The 20,813-nt window shown below is 42.8% G+C and overlaps 2 protein-coding genes and 1 non-coding gene across 6 annotated transcripts in view; all 3 read right to left on the minus strand.

The window, feature by feature from the left end:
- POLR3E (RNA polymerase III subunit E) overlaps positions 1–599 on the minus strand; it is a 30,675-nt gene extending 30,076 nt beyond the window's left edge. For both annotated transcript variants that reach the window (XM_026116122.2, XM_026116123.2), the window contains exon 1: positions 460–599. The gene's annotated coding sequence lies outside the window, so the exon portion shown is untranslated. The remainder of the gene's footprint in view (positions 1–459) is intronic.
- Positions 600–674: 75 nt separating this feature from the next.
- On the minus strand, positions 675–756 carry TRNAL-AAG (transfer RNA leucine (anticodon AAG)). The gene has a single exon. It is a non-coding gene; the product is annotated as a tRNA-Leu (tRNA).
- A 2,627-nt stretch (positions 757–3,383) lies between these two features.
- Positions 3,384–20,813, minus strand: part of EEF2K (eukaryotic elongation factor 2 kinase) — a 32,720-nt gene continuing 15,290 nt past the window's right edge. For all 3 annotated transcript variants that reach the window (XM_064520269.1, XM_064520267.1, XM_064520268.1), the window contains 13 exons: positions 19,497–19,668; positions 17,507–17,656; positions 15,506–15,638; positions 14,674–14,801; positions 13,849–14,050; positions 13,510–13,577; positions 12,677–12,754; positions 11,785–11,847; positions 10,370–10,504; positions 8,895–9,083; positions 8,349–8,473; positions 6,794–6,972; positions 3,384–6,126 (listed from right to left, as the gene is read on the minus strand). In XM_064520269.1, the coding sequence (XP_064376339.1) occupies positions 6,017–6,126; positions 6,794–6,972; positions 8,349–8,473; positions 8,895–9,083; positions 10,370–10,504; positions 11,785–11,847; positions 12,677–12,754; positions 13,510–13,577; positions 13,849–14,050; positions 14,674–14,801; positions 15,506–15,638; positions 17,507–17,656; positions 19,497–19,668 (1,732 nt within the window). In that variant the 3' untranslated portion in view covers positions 3,384–6,016. The remainder of the gene's footprint in view (positions 6,127–6,793; positions 6,973–8,348; positions 8,474–8,894; positions 9,084–10,369; positions 10,505–11,784; positions 11,848–12,676; positions 12,755–13,509; positions 13,578–13,848; positions 14,051–14,673; positions 14,802–15,505; positions 15,639–17,506; positions 17,657–19,496; positions 19,669–20,813) is intronic.

The raw sequence follows: 20,813 nt of genomic DNA on the forward strand, positions 1-20,813 counted from the left end.
CGCGGCCCGGCACGATGGAAGGTGCCGGGGCGCCGCCGCGCCCTCCAGACGCTCCCGACAGCCCCGGCTTTGACCCAGTTACCCGCTGCGCTGCCACCGCGCCCTGCCGCCCGCCCGCCCGCCCGCCCGCGGGGAGCCTCGCCCCACGGCCGCGGGCAGCGCACCGCGGCACCGCGCCGCTGCAGCACGGCCGCCTCCTTCCCGGCGCCGCGGCCCGCCGGGCCGGGAGCCGCCAGCGCTGCCCTCCTCGCCCACGCGGGAGCCTCCCGCCCCGACCCCGCGCGGGGAAGGGCCGGGGCGGCCGCGGCTCCCCCCGCCCCGGAACGTGCGGCGCGGGTAGAGCCCCCGGAGAGGCTCGTTCCCGGGAGGCAAAGCCCACCTCGGCCCAGGCCGCGCGTCCCCGCCAGGGCCCCCCGCGGCGCGCCGGGAGGCAGCAAGAGGGCCGCCGCGGCCGCCTACCTGGCGGAGGGCCGGCGCGGGCAGCAGAGCCGCCGGCTCCCGGTGGCGGTGCGCTGCGCGGCGGGCGGCGCTCTAGGCGGCGGCCATGTTGGTGTCGCTGCGCCGGCACGTGGGGGCCGCGGTCCTCCTCCTACCCACAATGCTCTGGCGGGCGGCGGGGCCGCCAGGGGCCGCTGCGGCCGCGGCGGAGCCGAGCAGAAAAAAAAAAAAGCTACTGGCAGCGGTGGGATTCGAACCCACGCCCCCGAAGAGACTGGAGCCTTAATCCAGCGCCTTAGACCGCTCGGCCACGCTACCGCCGTGCAAACAGCTTCTTCTGCAGGGAATTTACTACAGATGCATCCTTTCTTTTTTGGCTTTTTTCTTCGCGCAGCCCCCGTATTTCCACGGGCTGGTCCTAGCAACCATTCGCATCTATTGACACGTTATGTTTACATCAGTTACACGTTAAAAGCAGGAGACCTTTTTTTTGCATTCCTGTACCGAAGCCGTGGCTGTCACAGAAGCGCAGGCAGCGAGCGGCAGCAGCACGCAGCTGCGGCCCGGCCGCGGGCGGGGCGGGAGGCTCTGCGGGCCGGCGCAGCACCGGACCTGGCCACGCCGCGTGGCGGGGCCCCTCGCCGCTCCCCGGCGCAGCCTTCCCGGGCAGCGCTGCGCTGCCACGTGGATGCCGCGGCGCAGGGCCCCGAGAGGCCGCGGCGCAGCGCGCCCGAGCCACGCAGCCTCTGCTACTCGTGGCAGCGGGCCTGCCGGGGGCAAGGCTCCGCCTGCACACTGCATCTAAAAATTGTACACAATTTCTTCTCTGCTGCAAAGCCCAAGCTTTCTTCGTTTGAAAAGTGGAAACTCAGACTTCTATGATTTTTCTTTTCACCTGCTACGCTGCAACACAGGGATGAGAACGGCAGAGCCTGTAGTGTTACACCAACACGCTCCTCTGCAGAAAAGGGGTAGGAACACATCCAAGTTGGCCCAGTATCGCGTGACAGTGCCTTTGGGAGCCTCTGTATGCATTCTGCCTGAAGGTCTGGTGAGATTTCTTGGAAAATAATGTTATTCTTGCCCCTTTATTAGAGGTGAAGGACCGCGTCTGGGAAAGAATTCCAGCCTTTCTGGAGCAGGGCCACAAAGTCTTACTGCAGCCTGATTTAATTCTGTAATTATGGCAATCCATTTAAATGGGATACAGAGAGTAAACCCGCTGGAGTGCTCCCGAGAGCCTCAGCCCGCTTGTCTCCCTGATACGTCCACCCGACCCCTCGAGCCGCTGGGCCGTCCCCGGCCCGTGCGGCGCCTGCTCTCCTCCCCGGGCAGCCGGAGACGCCTCTGCTCAGAGAGGCTGCAGGTTTGTGGGCTGGTGAGAAACTTTGTTCAGGAACAACAGCACACACACAGCGTGAATGGGATCCTCCTTGCTGCATTTTCACACCCTCAGTCCTCTTGAACCATGGAGGAAATCCACGTGCCCAAGAATATTCACATCAGCCATTTGCGATGCTCCAAGGCGGTAAGGGCACAGATCCCACCTCCAGGCTGGCAGCCAGGTCACCAGCTTGCTCATTTAGCCTGTGTGAGGCAAGATGATCATTAAGGGCCTTTTTCCAAATTAAAAAAAGTGATCTTATGGGAAAATTCAAATATAATGCAAGCTACTTGCATACTTATACTGCTTTCCTGATACAGGAGTGAAGCAGAGAAGAGTCACCTATACTCTGGTCACGTTCAGACCAAGGAGCAGGGGAAGTCTGACGGGTGGGAACCCCCGTGAGCCCGTCCCACGAGCTGCTCAGGTCCCCGGCAGTGGGAGGCACATGAGACACACCTGAACTTCAACCAGAAAACAGGCTGACGCACTCCCAGAAGCGTGGGCTTAGAGTCCAATCAGAGATCCGAGTGCAACCCTCCCTTCTAAAATTCACATGAGAAGTTCTGATTTGGCTCACCTACACAATACCTGTGTCTGTCAGGAGTTACTCTACTCACAGAAGTGGAATTACACCTGTGGGAGAGGGAAAAAAAAGAGCAAGATACCTATCAGACCCACAGAGCCATAATTAAGAAAGGGGTGATACTCTCCTTTACACTCTTCAATTATACGTGTGTGTCCACCATGCCCGTGATGTCTAAGGATGGTATCCCCTGCTTCCTTTGGTCCTCTTGCCAAAGGCTCCAACTCTCGGTGACACCAGCTATAGCTAAAGGAAAGCCTTGCAGGGCCAAACATCACTGCTTTTCATCTTAGTGACACTGGAGTGAATTTGGCTTAAGAGACCCCACTGGGGCTTTTGTGTTAGGAGGTTCCATTATTGCAAAGTGTCTTCGCTATAGAACGATTTCATACTGTTTAAACTATACAGATAAAATAAATTATATCTGTCTTAAAGCAATAAAAAAGCAACAGTAAGGGCTCCAGTTATAATAGTTTAAAAGGGCTAGTGTCAGAACAGTTTGTTCTTGTACAGAAGGAGGAATAAACATACTGAAAATGACAGTGTATCATTAGATATTGTACCTATTACAAGAACTCTCCCACCTCTAATCATCCAAGTCAAATATTTGCTATTTGTTTTCCTGAGGGCAAGGCAAAGATTGGAGGCATAAAGATGCCTCTAACAGCCCTGCAAGTGAGCACTTCAGTCCTTAGGTTGTATCCCGTATCAGTCACAGGCACTGCAGCTGCAACTGAATGCAAATAAAAGATCACACCAACCATTAGTTTTCTTGAGGAAAACATTTTCTCGGTACACATCTAGCTATTTCCTCCCAGTTATTTAGTTCTGACTGTTGAAAGTACGTGAGATCAGGGATGAATAACACCACCACCACAGAGGATTTCTGGGAGCTTGCAATAGCAGGATTCAACTTTGTCAAATAGAAAAAGCCAGACGAAAAAGAAACCCCCAAAGGCAATGACCAAAACGCTATTGAAAAAAGTGTCAAAAAGAAAAGCTTTATTGGCCAGCCAGAATGAAACCAGATGAAGTGACTGACATGACTAAGTGGTGCAAGCCATCAGTGCTCGCATGTCTGACACACTGCCAAGCTTCCACCTTGCTGTCCTTACCCAAGCAGTGCTCCCACTGGCCTCCAGGAACGCTGCACCTGGGTGAGGTCTGCAGGGCTGAGCCTCGGATTTATTTTCACATTTTTTAAAAATATAATTTTTATTTGTTCATTGTGAATACATTAAAAATACAGCATATAGCAATATCATTCCAAAAGTCTGACAAACACATACTCTCTTCAAAAGAGCATCATAAAGTTATGCATATTTCTGTAAACCAGTTTCATTTTTAAATCATTCAAACTCCTACTTATTGTATAGCTAAATAATATGATACCACCTTATGACAGAAGGCAGTCTCCATCATTAAAAAAGTAACATTTACAAAAAAGTATGAATCATTATATTTTCAGAGCTGTAAGCCCATTTACACACCAGGTCTACAGAGAACTGTCAGCAACTCTAGCAACTACAGAAATTAGCAAATTAAACTATGTCAAAGAGTTTCAGTAATTATACTCTTAAGTCCTTTACTTACATTTTGGATGGACACATTCAATCTCCTCTCCTCCCTACAAGGCTGGTGAGGTTGTTACACGTGCTTCTTTCTCACAGAAAAATCTCAAAGACTTGGCATTAACACCATACAGGGAAAATAAATCCTTTGCATGTATATGTTACGGTGCCTACACTGTATCAGTTCTGCACAAAACACTGCGATTGCTGAGTTGACTTCGGAGATGAAGAGTGCGTTTACCCTTCATCGAGAGCTGTTATTTTAGGAGTATGAATTGAAAGAGCAAAAGGCCACATCCAAAAGGGGCTGTAGGCACCTAAAGCAGAACTGTGCATAGGCACTTAAAGCATTCACCTAAATTGTGGTCATGCAAATTCTGGTTCAATTTCAGCATATTAGGTCCAAAGTATTTGAGCGTTTTAGTACCTAGCTTATTACCTAACAGCTTTGCTAGAGTGAGGCTGGCGAGCATTTTGAATCATTCAGCACTCCACAGTGGTTGCCCCTTTACTCATGCCAATCTGCATCCTCAGGGACTGTACGGCCAAGAAGGCAGAAACACTCTGTCTTCATTAGGAAATGAAAACTACTGTTAACCAAGACCAAGAAATAGGACCAGCTTCTATAACAACTGTATAGATGGCACTGGGGCTTTGGAATATAATACTGGATTTGGAAGAAACTTACCTCTGTGCAATGATAATTCAACCACCATGGTGTATTTATCCTCCCATTACTGGCTTAGGAGCATGTAAACAGGATACGGAAATTCAAGTGTTTGGGGATAATAATGCTTTTTCCCTGTAACCAGCAAAAGTATATTTTTCTTTAACTGACATTTACAACAATTCTCTGTCTCTTGTGAAGAGGAGAGGTCTTTTAGGAAATTTAGCTGTAAACTGTAAGAGAAGATGCTAAAATATAGGTGCAAAACTCCAGAACATGAATGTCTAATATCACAGAAAATAAGCTTTCTACCATAGGGTAGTATTTAATAAATTATCTGGTATAATCTGGAAATTTATAAAACTATTATGTATGTTCTTCACTGATCAGCTCAAATCTATCAAACAGTATCATGCAAAGTTACTTCATGAACCATGAGACAGCAGATCAGACACATGAAGTTATTTAGACTAGATAAATTATTTTCTATACACAGAAATACGTGAATAAACATTCTCTAGACTTTTCAAATGTTCCTCTAGAAATGGTGAAAGGGAATTTTCATTTAAGTGAGAGGATCCAGCTTCACTGCAAATTGAGATGTCACTGTAAAAATAACTACATACTACCAATATGTTACAGATCTTGTTACTGTACATCATGGGACAAATATGAGATCAGTATGATTTTATACAGCTAGGTTATTATATAGTACAAAATGCTGAAATGAGAGAGGTAGCTAGATGCCTCACCTCATCAGGAACATTAGTGACGTTCTGATCGTAAGATATGCACTGCTGGTAATGAATAAAACACATATCCCACCCTGAATATTCAGGGTGCCAAATTAGAAGCTGGAATTGATTTGAGAAGAATATCAACAGAGCCAAATGACACCAGTTTGATAGAATGGGACCACTTATTAAGAGTAGCTGCATGCTTTACATGCTTAAATTGAAAATACATGTTTTACATGCAAAGGATAACAACTAAACTTGAGATACACCAAAAATGAAGACATGATGTGGATTTAGGGAGGAGAAGAGAAATGTAAACACACTGATCATTTGCTATGTAAAAAGCTGGACATGTGCCATGTAAAAAGACATTAGCTTCATATTTCTCAAACAAATCATAACTGTTAAAAAATATAAAAGCTCAACTGTGCTGGTATTACAATTTTAATACATAGGTAAAAGTACACTATGGCTCCCTACATACTACCTATATTTGGATTTCTTCCCTCAAAGTTAGAAAACTAAAATATGAAAAACAAACTGGTAACAGCACATAAAAATACATCTTTTTAGCGGCAAACATAGTAAGCCTACAAAAATTTTTTATACAAGTGCAACTGCACAACTGCAATGTCATTCTTCCATCATTGCCCAAGCCTCTTCAGCTTTTTGGTAGTACTGATTTGCCAGTCTGCCTTTCATGGCTTCTGTTGCTGCTTCTGCGGCTTCTGTGTACAGCTCACCTACAGGAGGAAATAGTATCAGAGTCACATTGGCAAAGAAAAACCCATCTCTTTAACCCGAAGCAATTAAAGCATGAAAAGAGAAACTGAGGTCAAATTACAGGGCTGGATCAATGGGTGGAACTGTGTATTTTACTAGTATCAGCAGAGCTACCTCAGCTGGGAACCTGGCTTTTGCTCTCCAACTCAAAGTTATATGACTGACAATAGTGTGGCTCTTTAATATATTTACAAGGATCATAAATATGACTGGCCAGTAACAGCCCCCAAGAAGACTGTAAGACTTTAGCTCCTGACATGCAGATTACATAATGGCTAAGACAGTGTTGTGTAGGGCCTGAGAGTTACAGCTGTAACTCAAAATACAAGCAGCAACCTGCAGTTCCGTGGCCTCACAGGGGGTGAAGGTTGCTTGCTAGGGACTCAGCACGTCACAGGATTGGAGCTGGCACCACCCACTATCTCTGGCATCAGCAAAACCTCTTCGCTGTCTTCAGCATTATGTATCACCTGGGGTCACTGCAGCTTCGTCTACAAACTCAGGACACTGACCCCTCTCTACATATTTTATAACAGCTGAACCAGGAAATGTATTTTTGGGGTACAGGTTGGGGAGAAGAGACGAAAAGCAGGATTACTGATTGCAGGAACAAAAATAAGGACTCACCCGATTTCTGTGGATCCTTGTCCAAGTGAAATCCTCCTGTCATTAACATCTCTGCTTCCCTGGCCAGGAGCAGATACCGGGGCTCATCCTGAGTGCCATCATATTCGCCTCCCTCATCATAGTCAGTCATGTTCAGTGCAGCATTGTACCAGTGCAGTGCCTCCTTCCAGTCCTGCACTCTGCAGTTAAAAATAATTTTTGAAGACAGTTACTTTGGGAAACAAATATACTTTGCATTGGAGCTTCAGGATTCAATTCTGCACCAGCTCCTCAGAGCCCTGGAGCTCTCCAAAAAACCTTGTGTTCTCATGGAGGCTCACTAATTGCACCGTAGCCTCAGGTCATTACACCAAATGAGGCTGGCATCACTTTATACAGCGATCACAGATGAGAACGTGTCAGACTGAACTGTCCTGCTGAGCTCCAGAGCCTGAGCTTTCATTGTTAGTTACTGTACGGTTTTGGTCTGGCATTTGTTTGAGAAGATAACTTATTCAGACACAATCTGAGGTTGCAGAGAGTCTTGTTTCATTAATATTTTGAAAATAACTACTTTCATCTCGAGAATGCTCAATGTATTGCAAGTAGAAGTCTAATGTTATTTTTAAATTTCACCATTGCCAAGGGCTTTACTCTTATGGGCAAAACCTAAAAAATAAAAGTAAATAACAAAGCCATGCCACAATACAAAAGAAGAAAAATCGCTATCATCACCTGTTATATTTGTTACTTTAAGAAATTAGTATTTGTCCTGTTTTAAAAACTCACCTAAAATGGTAAAAATAATCAAGCTAATTTACTGCATAGCCTTCCAGCAAATTACAATCTATTTGTCAGTCAGAAATTAAGTCACAGAGTCTTAAAACTTAAAATCATGCTTAGTTAAAAGTAACATCCTTGACTTTAAGACCATGCTTCTGTGAAATTTCCATTCCTATTTTTATTAGGAGAAGCAGTGAAAGACTACAACTGTGACAAATACATCATCCATCTGACTGTGTCTTGCCTATAATCAGTTCACAACTTCATCTATTTGTCCTGTTCTTTAGGTTCTTTCACAACTTATTTAGGAAAAAAAACCTCACTTTTTTTTAAAACTGTACTTTCAAAAAATCACTTAGGAGGAGGCATAGCAGTTGTGAATACGTTGCAATTATTTTTAGGATACTACATCTCAGACAGAACCTCTTGGGTTCATTTTTTCCACTCATCCCAGGATTTTAAAGGATGTAACTCCCATTGAAGTCAAGGGAAGTTTTATCATCCACCTCAGAGCTAAAAACCTGTATACCACAGTGCAACCTCGGTCTCGGTATCAGGGCTAAACTCAAACATGCAGATGGATAAGATACACATGCAGATATTCAGCAGCAGAACTGTGTTGATATATCATGACCTAAACTCTGCTCTCATTCACACCTGGCTACATTTGAAACAGCTCTAAAACATTTCTCAGCATTATTAACAGATCTTTACATGAATGAAAAGCATGCAGTGAGTATTATTTTCTGTGTGGGAGTACCACCAAGTTAGGTTACCCAGTCATGCACAGTACCTGTCTGAACCAAGATTTACACCTGTATCATATGCCCTTGCTACTAGAATCATGGAAGGCCGATCTCCAGCTTCTGCTGCTCTCAGTAAGTAATCAAATCCTTTTCTTCTATTCTCCTTTGTGTCCTAGTAAAACAAATAAATCCTTTAAAATGGTCGTTTCTAAGTAAAACCATCCCTTCCTTCCTCTATCAGTAAACACAGTTTCTCCATATCAGTAACTGTTGCAAGTGTTTAATACATCTGAGAAGCAGGCCCAGCCACAAGAAGCCGAGGGGCTAAACAGTAAAGATCACTTTAAAAAACTTCCTAAAGCTATGCAATGATTTTCTGGCAAAACCAGGAACAGGCAGCTTCTTTGGTGCTTAGTCCAAGTCCTTAATTACAAAGCCACCTATTTTCCCCAAAGAGGAATGTTTAATACTGTGGCTACAGAAGAACACGTAACTACGGTTATCGTTTTGTCTTATTTCCTGCAATACTTATGCTATTTCTTCTCAGGGAATACAATTCTGGATTTTGGATTTTCTATGATCTTTCTATTTACCTCTAGAGTGACCTCAGAAAGAATGTGATGGGGCAGCTGGCAGCACATGAGTCCTAGCCCAGCGATGGCTTCCAGCTCCCCACAGTCTGCAGCGTGCTCCAGGTGAAACAGAGCTGACTCTTGATCCCACTCCTTGTCTTTCTCACAGAAACGCCCAGCTTCGTGGTAGCGAACCATGGCCAAATGAACCTAGAACACAATCGTACAGGAAAGATACACCCATATGAAGTGTAGCTCCAATTCCTCAAAAGCTGTGTGCCCACATTTTTCTTAGACACAAAAATAGCTCTTTGAGGTGACTACTGGCATAAAGCTAACTCACTGCTTTGCAGAGAACTATACAGGGCAAAGCAAGGCAACAGATGCACATCAGAGCAAACTGAGTCTGAGCAGAGGGCGAGCTTGACAACACAGGGACCTGGAGCCTGACTTGTGCCTTAACAGACCCAACAGGCAAAAAACAGTGCTTACGCTTATAAACATCTGGCTCTCCAGTTCTGTAAGCTTAGGCACGTTCAGCTTTATAAACTTGGTTACTCGAGAAAGACCTAATTCAGCAAGACAGGAGCTGCCCAACACCAGTGTGGCCTGAACTGTGCCCAGCAGGCTGCCACACCAGAGCACCAGGTCTTAGGAGGCGTGTGCCTGTCCCGGCGTATCTGCTGGGGCCGTGGAGACTTTCAGGAGAGAGCTGCAGCTAAAGGCACCGTGGCTAGGTGGCACCACAGTCTGCAGTCTCCTAAGGCACCAGCCAGGAAGACAAACCGCAGTGACTCTAGCTCACAGACCCTTCTGTAGGGCAAGGGCTCACACAGGAAGGGAATTAACCTGAAACGTAGAAAGCAAAGAAGGTCTCTTTCTTATTCAAGGTGAAATCCTGGTACCACTGAACCCTCAAGGGGAGCAGGGTTTCATTCCAAACTTGCACTGGAATTTTGATCCCCTCCTCACAAAGGAAGGCAAGTTTCTTTTCAAACAGCAAGGGAAATCATCTGAGGCTCTCAGGATGTTTGGGAAGGCCTACACAGTGTTTTGAGTGTGGACTCCAGCCCATGCATAAGCCGAAACTTAATTCACATTTGAATTGTCGGGGGCAGTTTGAGGTAAAAAGAGCTGGTCCATGCCACCATTCATCAGGAGCAAAGCCAGGCCTACACGCAAAGTATATGCGTCAGGCACATCGCATCTACTGCACTTTATCTTCTTTGCCTGATGCCTCTGGGAAGGCAGATTAATCAACGGCAGAGTCCTTCCCAAAAGAGCTCAGATGTTGCAAGTCCAAAAGCACAGGGAAGTCATGGGTTAGTGAGCTCAGACTTCCTCTATAAAATATGACCAAGTGACACGAAGCTATAGGCATAATATTTCTTTTTGCCTGTGCAAGTAACTAGTGCAGACAGACACCACTATATAAGTAACCAATACAAGATGTTTCTTTCCAGCTAGAAAGAACAGAATTATTAAACTCATCCTACCTTCCCAAGGATTGACTTCCCAATTTTCTTTTCAAGTTCTAATGCATTAAGCCTCTGAATTTCTTGAGCAACACAGGAGGGTCTGTGGATGTGGACTCTGGAAGAGTTGTAGAGATTCCATTTTTCCACACTGACCTAAAATAGGGAATATACTACCATTTGTATCTGAAATTAAAAGTTCTCAAACTATTTATACAGAGTGCCATTCAGAAATCAAAAAATCTATCACTACTACTACTTATTAGTAAATATGGTAAATTAAGATATTGCTTTCAAAAGTCATATCCGTAGCAGAATAAATGGTTACTATTCTTCACTTAAAAAAAAAAAAAAAAAAAAGAGTAAAGCTCTCCATTTCTATGCCCTACATCAAGTATCCAACATCACCTTTAAGTCCTGAACCAAAAGATTGGCACATATGAAAGTAAGCACCTGAAGAGTCACACTGCAAGCACTGAGGCCACCTAGAAACATAAAATTAAACCCACACTTTTCTGGTCAGTGTTTCAAATTAAAAAATAAATAAATAAAAATTTTAATGCTGCTTACATTCAGCAATTCTAGAAAAATGAAAAGCATCTCAGTAACAATTCAGAAGATGATGGACAGATACATATATTGGTGTTTCTCAAGCTGTCCAATATAGATGATAATAAACTACTTTTAAAAATCATGGGTAGATGGGAAACACTAGCTGAAAATACCACTATCAGAATGAAAGCCATTGGAGGTACACAAAGGAAACACAGTATGGCTCTTCAGTCTGTTAAAGCTCTTTCAATTTCCAGAAATGTCAATACGTAATCACTATAAGGAAATTCTGAGAAGCACATTTAATGAAATTACTCATTGTTGTCAAAACTTTTTTTTTCTTTTCTTGTAGAAGAGCATTGTTTTTAGCCACAGAAATTAATCACCACAGAAGCTGTATTTTTTAAACACATACAAGCAGGTCTGTTTTTCCCCAGCCCAAGTAATATACATAGTGCAAACAGCTATCATCATGCATTTCAAACACTGCAAGTTTTAAAAAGAAGTCATCCAACCATGTATAGGACCCAATTCCATAAATAAAGCACAATAAGGAAATTATCATCTAGCTAAGCAGACCCCCTCTCCCTGCAAATATAAAGCAGTGAGAAACCCATGCAGAATTGTTAATATACACTAGGGATCATTTATGGAGGTGACAATTTATTTATAATAACGTTTGTTTAATTGAAAAATAAAGATAAAACAAAAAAGAAAAGAACATAAAGGGGTAAGTTATTATTAATAGAAATATTATTCTGCAGTTGAAGAGGAAAGGAAACTGACATCTGATGTTGTGATGTGAAGTTAGATGGCAGAGGAGTGGAACAAAGTACGAGCAGAGTGGTAAACTCATTGTCTATGAACATTGCTGCTTTATTTACCCTTGCAGAGCTTCCCAAACTGTCTTCATCAGATTCGTGTCTTCGGTTGTTGTTTGAATGGCCCTATGTTAATGTAAAGATTTGCATGACTTAATTTACAGCAACTGATGCGTGCCAGTCACCCCTCTGGACTATTCCTATCCAGCAAAATTAATAGCAACAATAATGAAAATAGTTTCCACTGGATTCTCTTCTCTCAGTGATGTTTTGATATTAAAAACATGTGCTGACGTGGTAAAAAATATTGCACAGCCAGGCTTTAATCCTGTAAACTAGATATTCTACAACAAACACACTGCCCCCCTCAAAGGTGATTTCTCAATACAAAAGGAGTAGCATCCTTGGAAGTAGTATTCTCTTTCCTATCTACTAATCAAATATGCAGTTACGGTCTTCAGGTCAAGAAGCATTTCTTAAAAGTTTGCATGTTAAAGGAGTAACCAATTGACCCACAGGAATTCCAAAGTTGCATATTATTAACTGACTATAACATTGAGCTCTGTGATATCTCAAGTTATATAAAGTCACAGAAGGTAGGGACGGTAAAAGAGTCTGAAAGTAAGTCATATTCATGGATTCTGTACGACAAAAGCTGGTTATAACGCATGGTTCTCAAATGCAATACAAAACATTTCAAAAAACCCAACAGCATGCAATCAAATTTAACATTTGAAATTAAATTCCCCATTACAAATAGTATTTTTCCTGTAAAAGTGTCATTAACATTTTCAAAATGAGTAAGTAATTTTGCAGCATGTGGGAATTTCTTTCCAACTATTTCCTCCATTCACAGTCTAGATCAAGAGGGATAAAAAATGAGATTTTTCTATGGATTTGTTTCAAGTATGAACAAGAGGTCCAACCTACTGCTAACCCCGAATTAAGTTCTTACCCTCTCTCTATGATCCAGATCTTCTAGCTCGCTTCTCTTTTCACTGGGATATCCGCTGTCTCCACCATTTTCAAAATCCTGTCGAAGAACAACGCAACACAGTATCAGCACTGTCCTTCCTAAAGATCTCAGCTGGGTATTTCCCCCAGGACAAATCTTCTGCTAGCTTCAATGAGATATATACGTTTACAAGATGAAAAGGATTTTAAGTTGTGCAACCTGTGACAGAACGGGACTTAATGACCCAGAAGGCCCAGTCCAAGCTCATGCTCCCTCTTAAATACTTAGAATTCAAAGACTCACATACAAGATCAGACCAAGAGTCCACTTAATATAGTTTTCAGTCTTCAGCAGTAGCCAGTTAAAAGATAAAACAATAACTGGTAGCCCCTGGAACTAGGGTCCTTGGGTAGGAAAATGTCCTTAGAATACTTCTGGTAGTCTCCTCAGGGGAGGTTCCCTGACAGCCCACAGTACCAGTATTCAGAGAGCCCTAATCAATGGGGATTCTGTTTAGCTTTCACACCACAAAAGTTGACACAAGCTCCAAAGAGAAAACATGCAAGCAGGTAAACAGATACACACTGTGTTATCTGTTAAAATACACCAGATGCAAATACATTTCTGAAGGAAAAATAAGGAGAAAAAAAAAAGGACTGTTTTAAAACAAAATGTTTCTAATAAAGGAAAAACAACAGATGCATGCAGGTAATGTGACCTATAGCACTGAAAGCAGACAAAGAGCCTTATGTACCTTCACTGAACAAAGCCTACTGGCAGTCCTTTACATTCATTAAGAAACTGCGATCTCATTTTGTCAGAAAGACACTCACCCTTTGATTATCAAGCTGATCGTAGTCTTTGTGAACCAAGTTATCTACTTCATTGAACACAGGCCAATCTAGGAAGAAAAATATTTGCTTCGTATTCTAAGAATAACATGCTTGAGAAGAAAGCTCTACATATCATAATCTTATTTTTACCATAGTTTTTCACAGCAGTATCTCAAAGAGATGAGTTTTATTACTGCTTAAACATGAATGGCAAGTATCCTTTGGAAGACAAGTATTCGGGACTCAATTCAACATGCTGGGTGTTTAAAACTGAAAAAAATAAAACGAGTCATTGCCAAATGCTCAGGAATTAGGAAGTTACATATGAGGTTCACTCACTAAGCATGTCCATCTTCTGGCTGTGAGGCGTTGCTGAGGAAGGTGAGCAGGGTAAAGAGTCAAATGCCACATCGCTCATGCTTTCATCTCCAGAGTTTTCAGACAGGCGGAAAAGCAGAGGAGGCCGACTACCAGAGATTGTTCTCACCCGGCTGCTTCCACATTTTTCCTCTGTGCCACGCACAATTGTCTGAGCAGATTTCTTGGCAAATTAAAAGAAAGTCACATCAATAATGCTTCCCTTCTCTTTACTCTAAATATGGCGCATAGGCCAACATGTATGTTTATGAGGGGTCTTCTACAAAGGGAGGGGGGATATAAGTACATGCATGTATGCGTATTTATTTGCTTTTAAAAAAAGCATACACCTGCAAAAAATATGAAATCTTGGCATTAATACAGTCAGTGGGATTTCTGTTTAGAGGGACTAAGTTTCTTTCAAAGACTACACTGAATTCTGCAGTCATAGTCCCACCAATATCAGTTGAAGTGGAGATCAGTTGAAGATAAGCAGTTTGATTCTTTTTCCTCCCCAAATTACTTATTTTGTGACCTTCAAACTAATGATTTCAGCATTCAAAGATCTACTTGATCCTAAATATACATACATGCTACAAGGTTCGCATTCATTAAAGCAACATCATGAATTCAGAGCCAAGAATGGATAATTCAGTTTTAGATTGCTTTATTCTAAACGGCAACATTTGTTATTAAGGTGGTTTTATCTGCCATGTAAATACCATATTTGAGTTTATTTACAGAGCTTTTAAAGTTAGAGTAAACCAACTTTATTGCTTAATTATACTTTTTCAATCAAGCACTTACAAGCAATTTGTTATTATAATCCAAGGCATCTCTCTCTTTGGAGGAAAGATCAAATGGTGCAAGTCCCATACTTTTGCAAATCTTGTTGCAGGAATGAGAATGAAAGAACAAGGCCATACCTCGAACACCTATGGCATTGGGGAAAAAACAAACAAACGAAAACAACAATGAAGAAAGGTTTTACTCAAAGTTTATATGATGGTTTACTTATGAGAAGCTAAAAGTCCCAACACATTTTCTTAAAAGAAATTGAGGTATTTTAAAATGCTTTGTGAATTTAAAGACAAGATTAACCATTATAATTCTAAGAAGCCAAAGAGAATGAAAGAACAGAAAGTGCTTCCTAGTGCGCACAGCTCAACACAGCTGTTTTAGGACCTGCTCTTCACACTCTCATTTCCTCAAAGTCTGCAAAAATCTCAAAAACTGTGTGCACAGCATATAATAATTCATGAAACTGGCTTCAGCATTGAGAAACACATGCCTGACTTCCATCCCACTTACAAAACTTGCAGTCCCTTATGAACGACTTCATGTATGGACACTTGGAGCTTTAAAAGCATGCAAGGCTTATCTCTCTACACTCAGCTGGATCCATTCCTGTGACTTGCCAAGGAATTTAAAGGCCAAGATTACTGCTCTCACACTGTAGGAAGCTACCTAATTTCATTACTTGGCTGGTCTAAGAGGAGGCCCACAGACAAGAGCCAAGGCCATCTCCCATTTTAAATATGCCAGCGCAGGAGAGCTGCCATGTAACTGCTACTTAACAGACAGCTGGAATGAGAAAATGAGCATCCATTAGAATGTGAAGCAGAATAATTGATTTTACCTAGGTTGCCATCTCCAAAGTCCACACCACTCTCCGTATGGATCTGAGGGTCTGTATATAAATCTCCGACTCCCTGGATGTCAACAACAATCAGTTGGTGTCCTGAGCGCTCAAAGGTGAAGTGACTAAAGGCCTGCAAGGAACCATAGATGTCTAAGAAAACTCTATGTCCTGAAAACAGTGACACTTACTCACCACTTATAAACGGGCAGAGAAATTGGATAACTCTACTGGTGAAACAGAACCAGTACAAACAGCATGATGAAAGCAATGAGAGGCCAAAAGGACGTAGTAGATTTTTAGCCCTAGACTAGATGATGTACAGCCAGAATCACACAGAAATCATGCTTTGGAATAAATTCTGGTTGATTGGCTCACGTGAGTCAAACAGGTAGGACCTGACCCTTAATTTTAACCTTCAGGGCATAACAGAAGTGCAGAGTTCCTGACAAATTGTTTCACTGAATATTGCCCTGTACACTGCATCAGAAGGTCTAGTGTCCCCTGAAGTGACTAAATTCAATGCTAAGTATTTGCTGATGGAGGAGTAATTGCTCCCCAGCTCCAAATGGGGAAGGAAACTTTGAACACAGATCTCCCAAATGGAAAGGAATATCTTGCCTCTATGGCACTGCTCCTCCAGCCTGCCCCCAACTCAGAGCGGGACTGGGAGAGGTTGGCGGAAGAGCAGCAATAGGGACATGCTGTGCAGAGGAGATTACTTCATTCATTCCTCCTTCCTCTGCTGGGGATTCTTTTTCCTCTGCAGCCTTCACCTTAACAAGTGGGGAGCTTCTGGGCAGAGCATAACTGGAGGGAGAACAGCAGCAGGCTCAGGAGCCAGCGCAGAATCACTTCTGCATGAATGTCCCGGCTGTGCCTGCGGGTCTCCAAGCTCAGTAGCTCTGGCACGCTGTCTCCTCCCGCGGATGGGTAAAGCTCTGCCAGATTTTGCAAAAGGAAAATGTGAGCATCCCCCAGAATTCTCCTTCCCTTAGTATGCCCTCGGGGAGGTCTCCCTGCGCGGCTGATCTGGCTTTACATTCATGCATGGGATACTGAAAAGTTCGTTTGTATTCTTTAAATGCCGCATTTCAAGAACGTCGGGTATATTTAAAAGAAAAAAAAGAACACTTCTTTGGCATAAAGCTGAGACATTAGGAATCTTCTGGGAAGGCCTCCAGAAAAGCACTGCCAGGCCTGGGGGAGGTGACTGGTGGTGATAGACAAACATTGTAACTGCAGCAAATCTCACAGAACATTTTGTTCCCAACCTGTGAAAGCATAGCACTGATTCAGCCTACAAAAGACAGCCCAGAACATGAATCTTCTGCTTATATTAAGCAGCATGACAAATACTTTAAAAATAGAAAAAAAATTAAAACAAACAAAAAACCCCCAGCAAAACCAGTTCCTTTGGTATGCTGACTGCTTCGCATTTTTGTCCAGTATTTTAAAAGTTCTTCTGTGAGATTCAAGAATTCCCAGTCACTTGAAGTCTGCAGTGTTATTTCTATAATCAGTCTCAGATTCACCTATTCAAACACTCTATCTGAAGAACTAGATCCTTAGATGCAAATGAGGTACACACCTATTTACACAAGGTGCAGATCTGCTCCCCTCCTCTTCCATATTACACTGAGGTAAGAGAAGACTACTTAGTACTTAATACGTAAGAACTCTCTCCCTCCCTTTAATTTGAAGTGATGTTGAAAAGTTTTGATGTCTGCAATTATAACTAGTGTGAAAGGGCTAACGGTTTCTAAAGAGCATTAAGCACATTCAACTTAACTAAAATCAACAGACACTAAAATGCAATAAAGTAGTGCTTGAAAGAGCAGGCCTCAAATAAGGAGGGCACATACTACAAAAAGAGAAATTAATCTGGTGTTGTACTGGAAAGCCTGCAGTTTCCTTTCTTGGCAGCAACACAAGACCTCTGGGCACAGCCAAGAAATTCCCTGCAGCAGACACTATGGAAAACATCAAACAAAGCCTCACTTGCGGAGTAAGACGAATGTTGTCATCTCGCACAAATCCAGAATTTGAGTTGTATTTGATGTATTTGCCCTCTATGTAATGTTCCAGATGAAACAGAGGCTTTCCAGGTCTGTTCTTCATTTCGATAATGCAGATCTGTACTATATCTACCTGGGAAAGGAAAGAAGGTAAACAGTGACTAACAAAATACTGCACATCGAAGCATGTGTGAAATCTCCAGCTGTGAAAACTTTGCTAACAAAAGGAGTTGAACAATTGCAGAGATCTGTTTAACAAAGGGATGGGAGAAATCATCTGCTTCCCAGGTTATTGGGGGAATTCCATAAATTCAAGAGAGTAACTTCAAAAGCAGTCACAGAAACTCACTTCTGTGACACATGCGTCTGCAAAATTCTTCGTAAATGCTGGTTTTCTATTTCATTTTTGTGGGTACTTTAAGAGGCATATAAGGCATATAGGCAAATAGCCTATACCCAGAGAGCAGAACATGCAGTAATTACTGTACAACTTGTAGAAACAGCTCTTCAGAGGAGTGAAGATCTTCTACCATTCAGGTATTTTGCATCCTGCCTCATCTCCTCCCTCTGCCCTGGACATAATCCTAAAGAGAATCACAACCCTCACTTTGTTTACGTCTTTCCCATGGCATATAAAACTTCTCTACATTCCTCTGTGCGCATTTCACCCTATACCTCACCTTGTTGCTGTGAGGCAGGTAGTTATTAACTACTACACCTGAGGGTTACCCTCAGAAGTAAGACAATGCACATAGTCCACATATTCAAAAACATTCACTAGTTTTGGCTATTAAGTTTTTAAGGCCCCCACATCAGGACATACTTTTTGACCCAAGCATCTTGTCACACGAGACACAGTCTGTGGCAGAGCCAAAAGCAGAACCCTAGTCCCCACAGTGCAAATGCGTTACCTTTCCTACCTGCCTGCTCTTCCACTCATTTGAAGCCACAATTATATCAGGCAGTCAGTACAAGCAGCAGATTAAAGAGCTCTGATGGCTACATTAATACATATTGTGGACACGGTAAATGAAGAGGAACAGCTATTTGGTGAGAATGAGTGACAGCTGCAGTCCTTCATCCCTGCATTTTAATTCTTATCCTTTGACAAGCTGATTGCTGCTGGAGGTGCTTTTGTCCAGGACACAATGATCTGCTTTGACCAACAGTTATCCAACTCATAATCATGAAGAAGTGCAGAGCTATGCTAGCCACATTCACTAGATTATACAGAACGCTTAGCATGGGCCCCAAAAATGCAGTTAGAAAAGCAGTGGAACCATTTCTTCCTCAGTCCTGTCTGCTTATGCATACCTCCTGCACAGAGAGCAGGAACTTCTCTTGCTACCCTGAGCCTGCGAGTTTTCATATATCTTCCTGAATGCTTTGTACTTTAAACAGTGCACTAGTATTTCCACTGAGACATCTAAAAGAAACAAAGCCATACCATCTTCATTTTTTGCAAAGTTCTTGGCCACTCTTCAGAAATCTGCATTCAGACAGCATAGGACAGCTTTATAAAGTCATGCAGGTTCTCAGCTCTCCTTGAAATCAGTGCCAGCCTAGATACCTTTACAAGACTTGGGCATCTAACTTTCCAGGAGCACTAAGAGTTAAGTGATTGCTCAGACTGCTGCTGGCAATAAATTCTGTGACACTACTGGTTATCTGAAAAGCAGCTGGGCAAATGTCTGAAAGAGCAAACACTGTTTTGTTCTGGTCTCGAGTCAACAGCTGAGAACAGTCAAACATTCACAAACACGCAGCCCGTGACTTTGGATGAGAAAAGCAATTTCTGCATTTACTTCATTAAAAATCAACTGCCGTTTAATTGAAAACACAGTAGGGCAGAATTTATCTGAGCAATTAACTTTAATGGAATTTGAACAGCTAATCCCCTCTAAATTCATCTGAAAGCTTATCTATTAGAAGAGCAAGACTGATTTTTTGCTTAGCAAGACATTTGAAAGTACCTGTTTTGGTGGCTTGTGCCGGTTGTACTCTTCTCCCCACAGTTTTGCTTCCATCTGAAGTCGGACATCCTCAAAATACACCTCCCTGCCTACACTCTCTATGTATTGCTTGGCAACATAGTTATAGGCACCTTTCCAGTTCTGCGTGTGTAAGAAGTTGGACAGCTTTTTCCTGAAAGACAAATAAAATTGTTGATGAAAGGAAAACTGAGCATTTAAATTCAATCTTCCCCATTTCTTTGCCTCCATGGAAAGAGCCAGGCCATGAGATCAGCATTATCCCCAGTGAGGAGCTGATCCTATGCCATTTATGCAGACAGATATTCCAGCTGAGAAACAAAGCACAGCTGGGGTGGGTGGGGAGGGGCAGGAGGAACGTCCCATACGAATGGCTGGGGCTTGCCAAAATGCCTGTGTGACTTCCTATCTGCACTCTGACCTTCTCCTTTCCTCACTCCCTGCCCCTCCAACCCAGAGCACGAAAGGCTGGTGCTGTCTCAGCCCCTTATTCTAAAGTCAACAATTATTGTTGGCAGAAAACCACAGGGAGCGAGCGGCCTTTCAAACACAAACTGAGAGGAGACAGTCGTAGCCTTCTCCTACGATGAGAGCAAACTGCTGCTTTCTCAACACACACGGGTGGCTACTCAGTATCCCCAATGTTCCCAGAAGGAAAACTGCAGCCTAGAATTATTTCTTTGATGTAGTTTTTGATTTTTAATTTTTATTTTTTACCTTTTGTTGATGGGCAAATTTTTAAACCACAGATGCCTCAAGAGTGAAGAAAAAGATTTAGCTACAGAGGATCTGCTGGGTGCCAACAAATGAATTAAGCAAGCACCCAGCAGCTGCAGAAGATGCCAATGTTCAAATCAAATGGGGAAAAAACCCACATTTTTACCACAAATTTCAAAGCAATCAGTCTTCTTTCCTAGAGGAGTTGCATCCATTTACATACGACACAGAGGAGAGGAAGAAAGTGTTGCATTTTTGTTTTGTTTGTTTGTTTTTTGCTGAAATTTGAGACCTGTCCAATTCTCTGAAGAAACAAAATTTTCTGCACAAAATAAGCCAGCTCATATGCATTTCTAAAGCCAACACTCTCCATGGCTCATCAAGTGAAGTGCAGCCAATGCTGTCACTGTAATGACAGAGACTTGCAGAGCTGTAAAAATACAGAGGGCTCTAGATGAGAGGTAGCAGTGCACCACTGTGAGCTATGGAAAAATCAAGGAGGAGGGAAGCTTACGCACAAGCTGCACTTTCTCACAAACAGGAGGTTAAGGTAAAGCTGCAAAGAAATTTCTGTTTGTGTCA

Source organism: Dromaius novaehollandiae, chromosome 14 (assembly GCF_036370855.1).
Source record: "Dromaius novaehollandiae isolate bDroNov1 chromosome 14, bDroNov1.hap1, whole genome shotgun sequence".
Lineage (NCBI taxonomy): Eukaryota > Metazoa > Chordata > Aves > Casuariiformes > Dromaiidae > Dromaius > Dromaius novaehollandiae.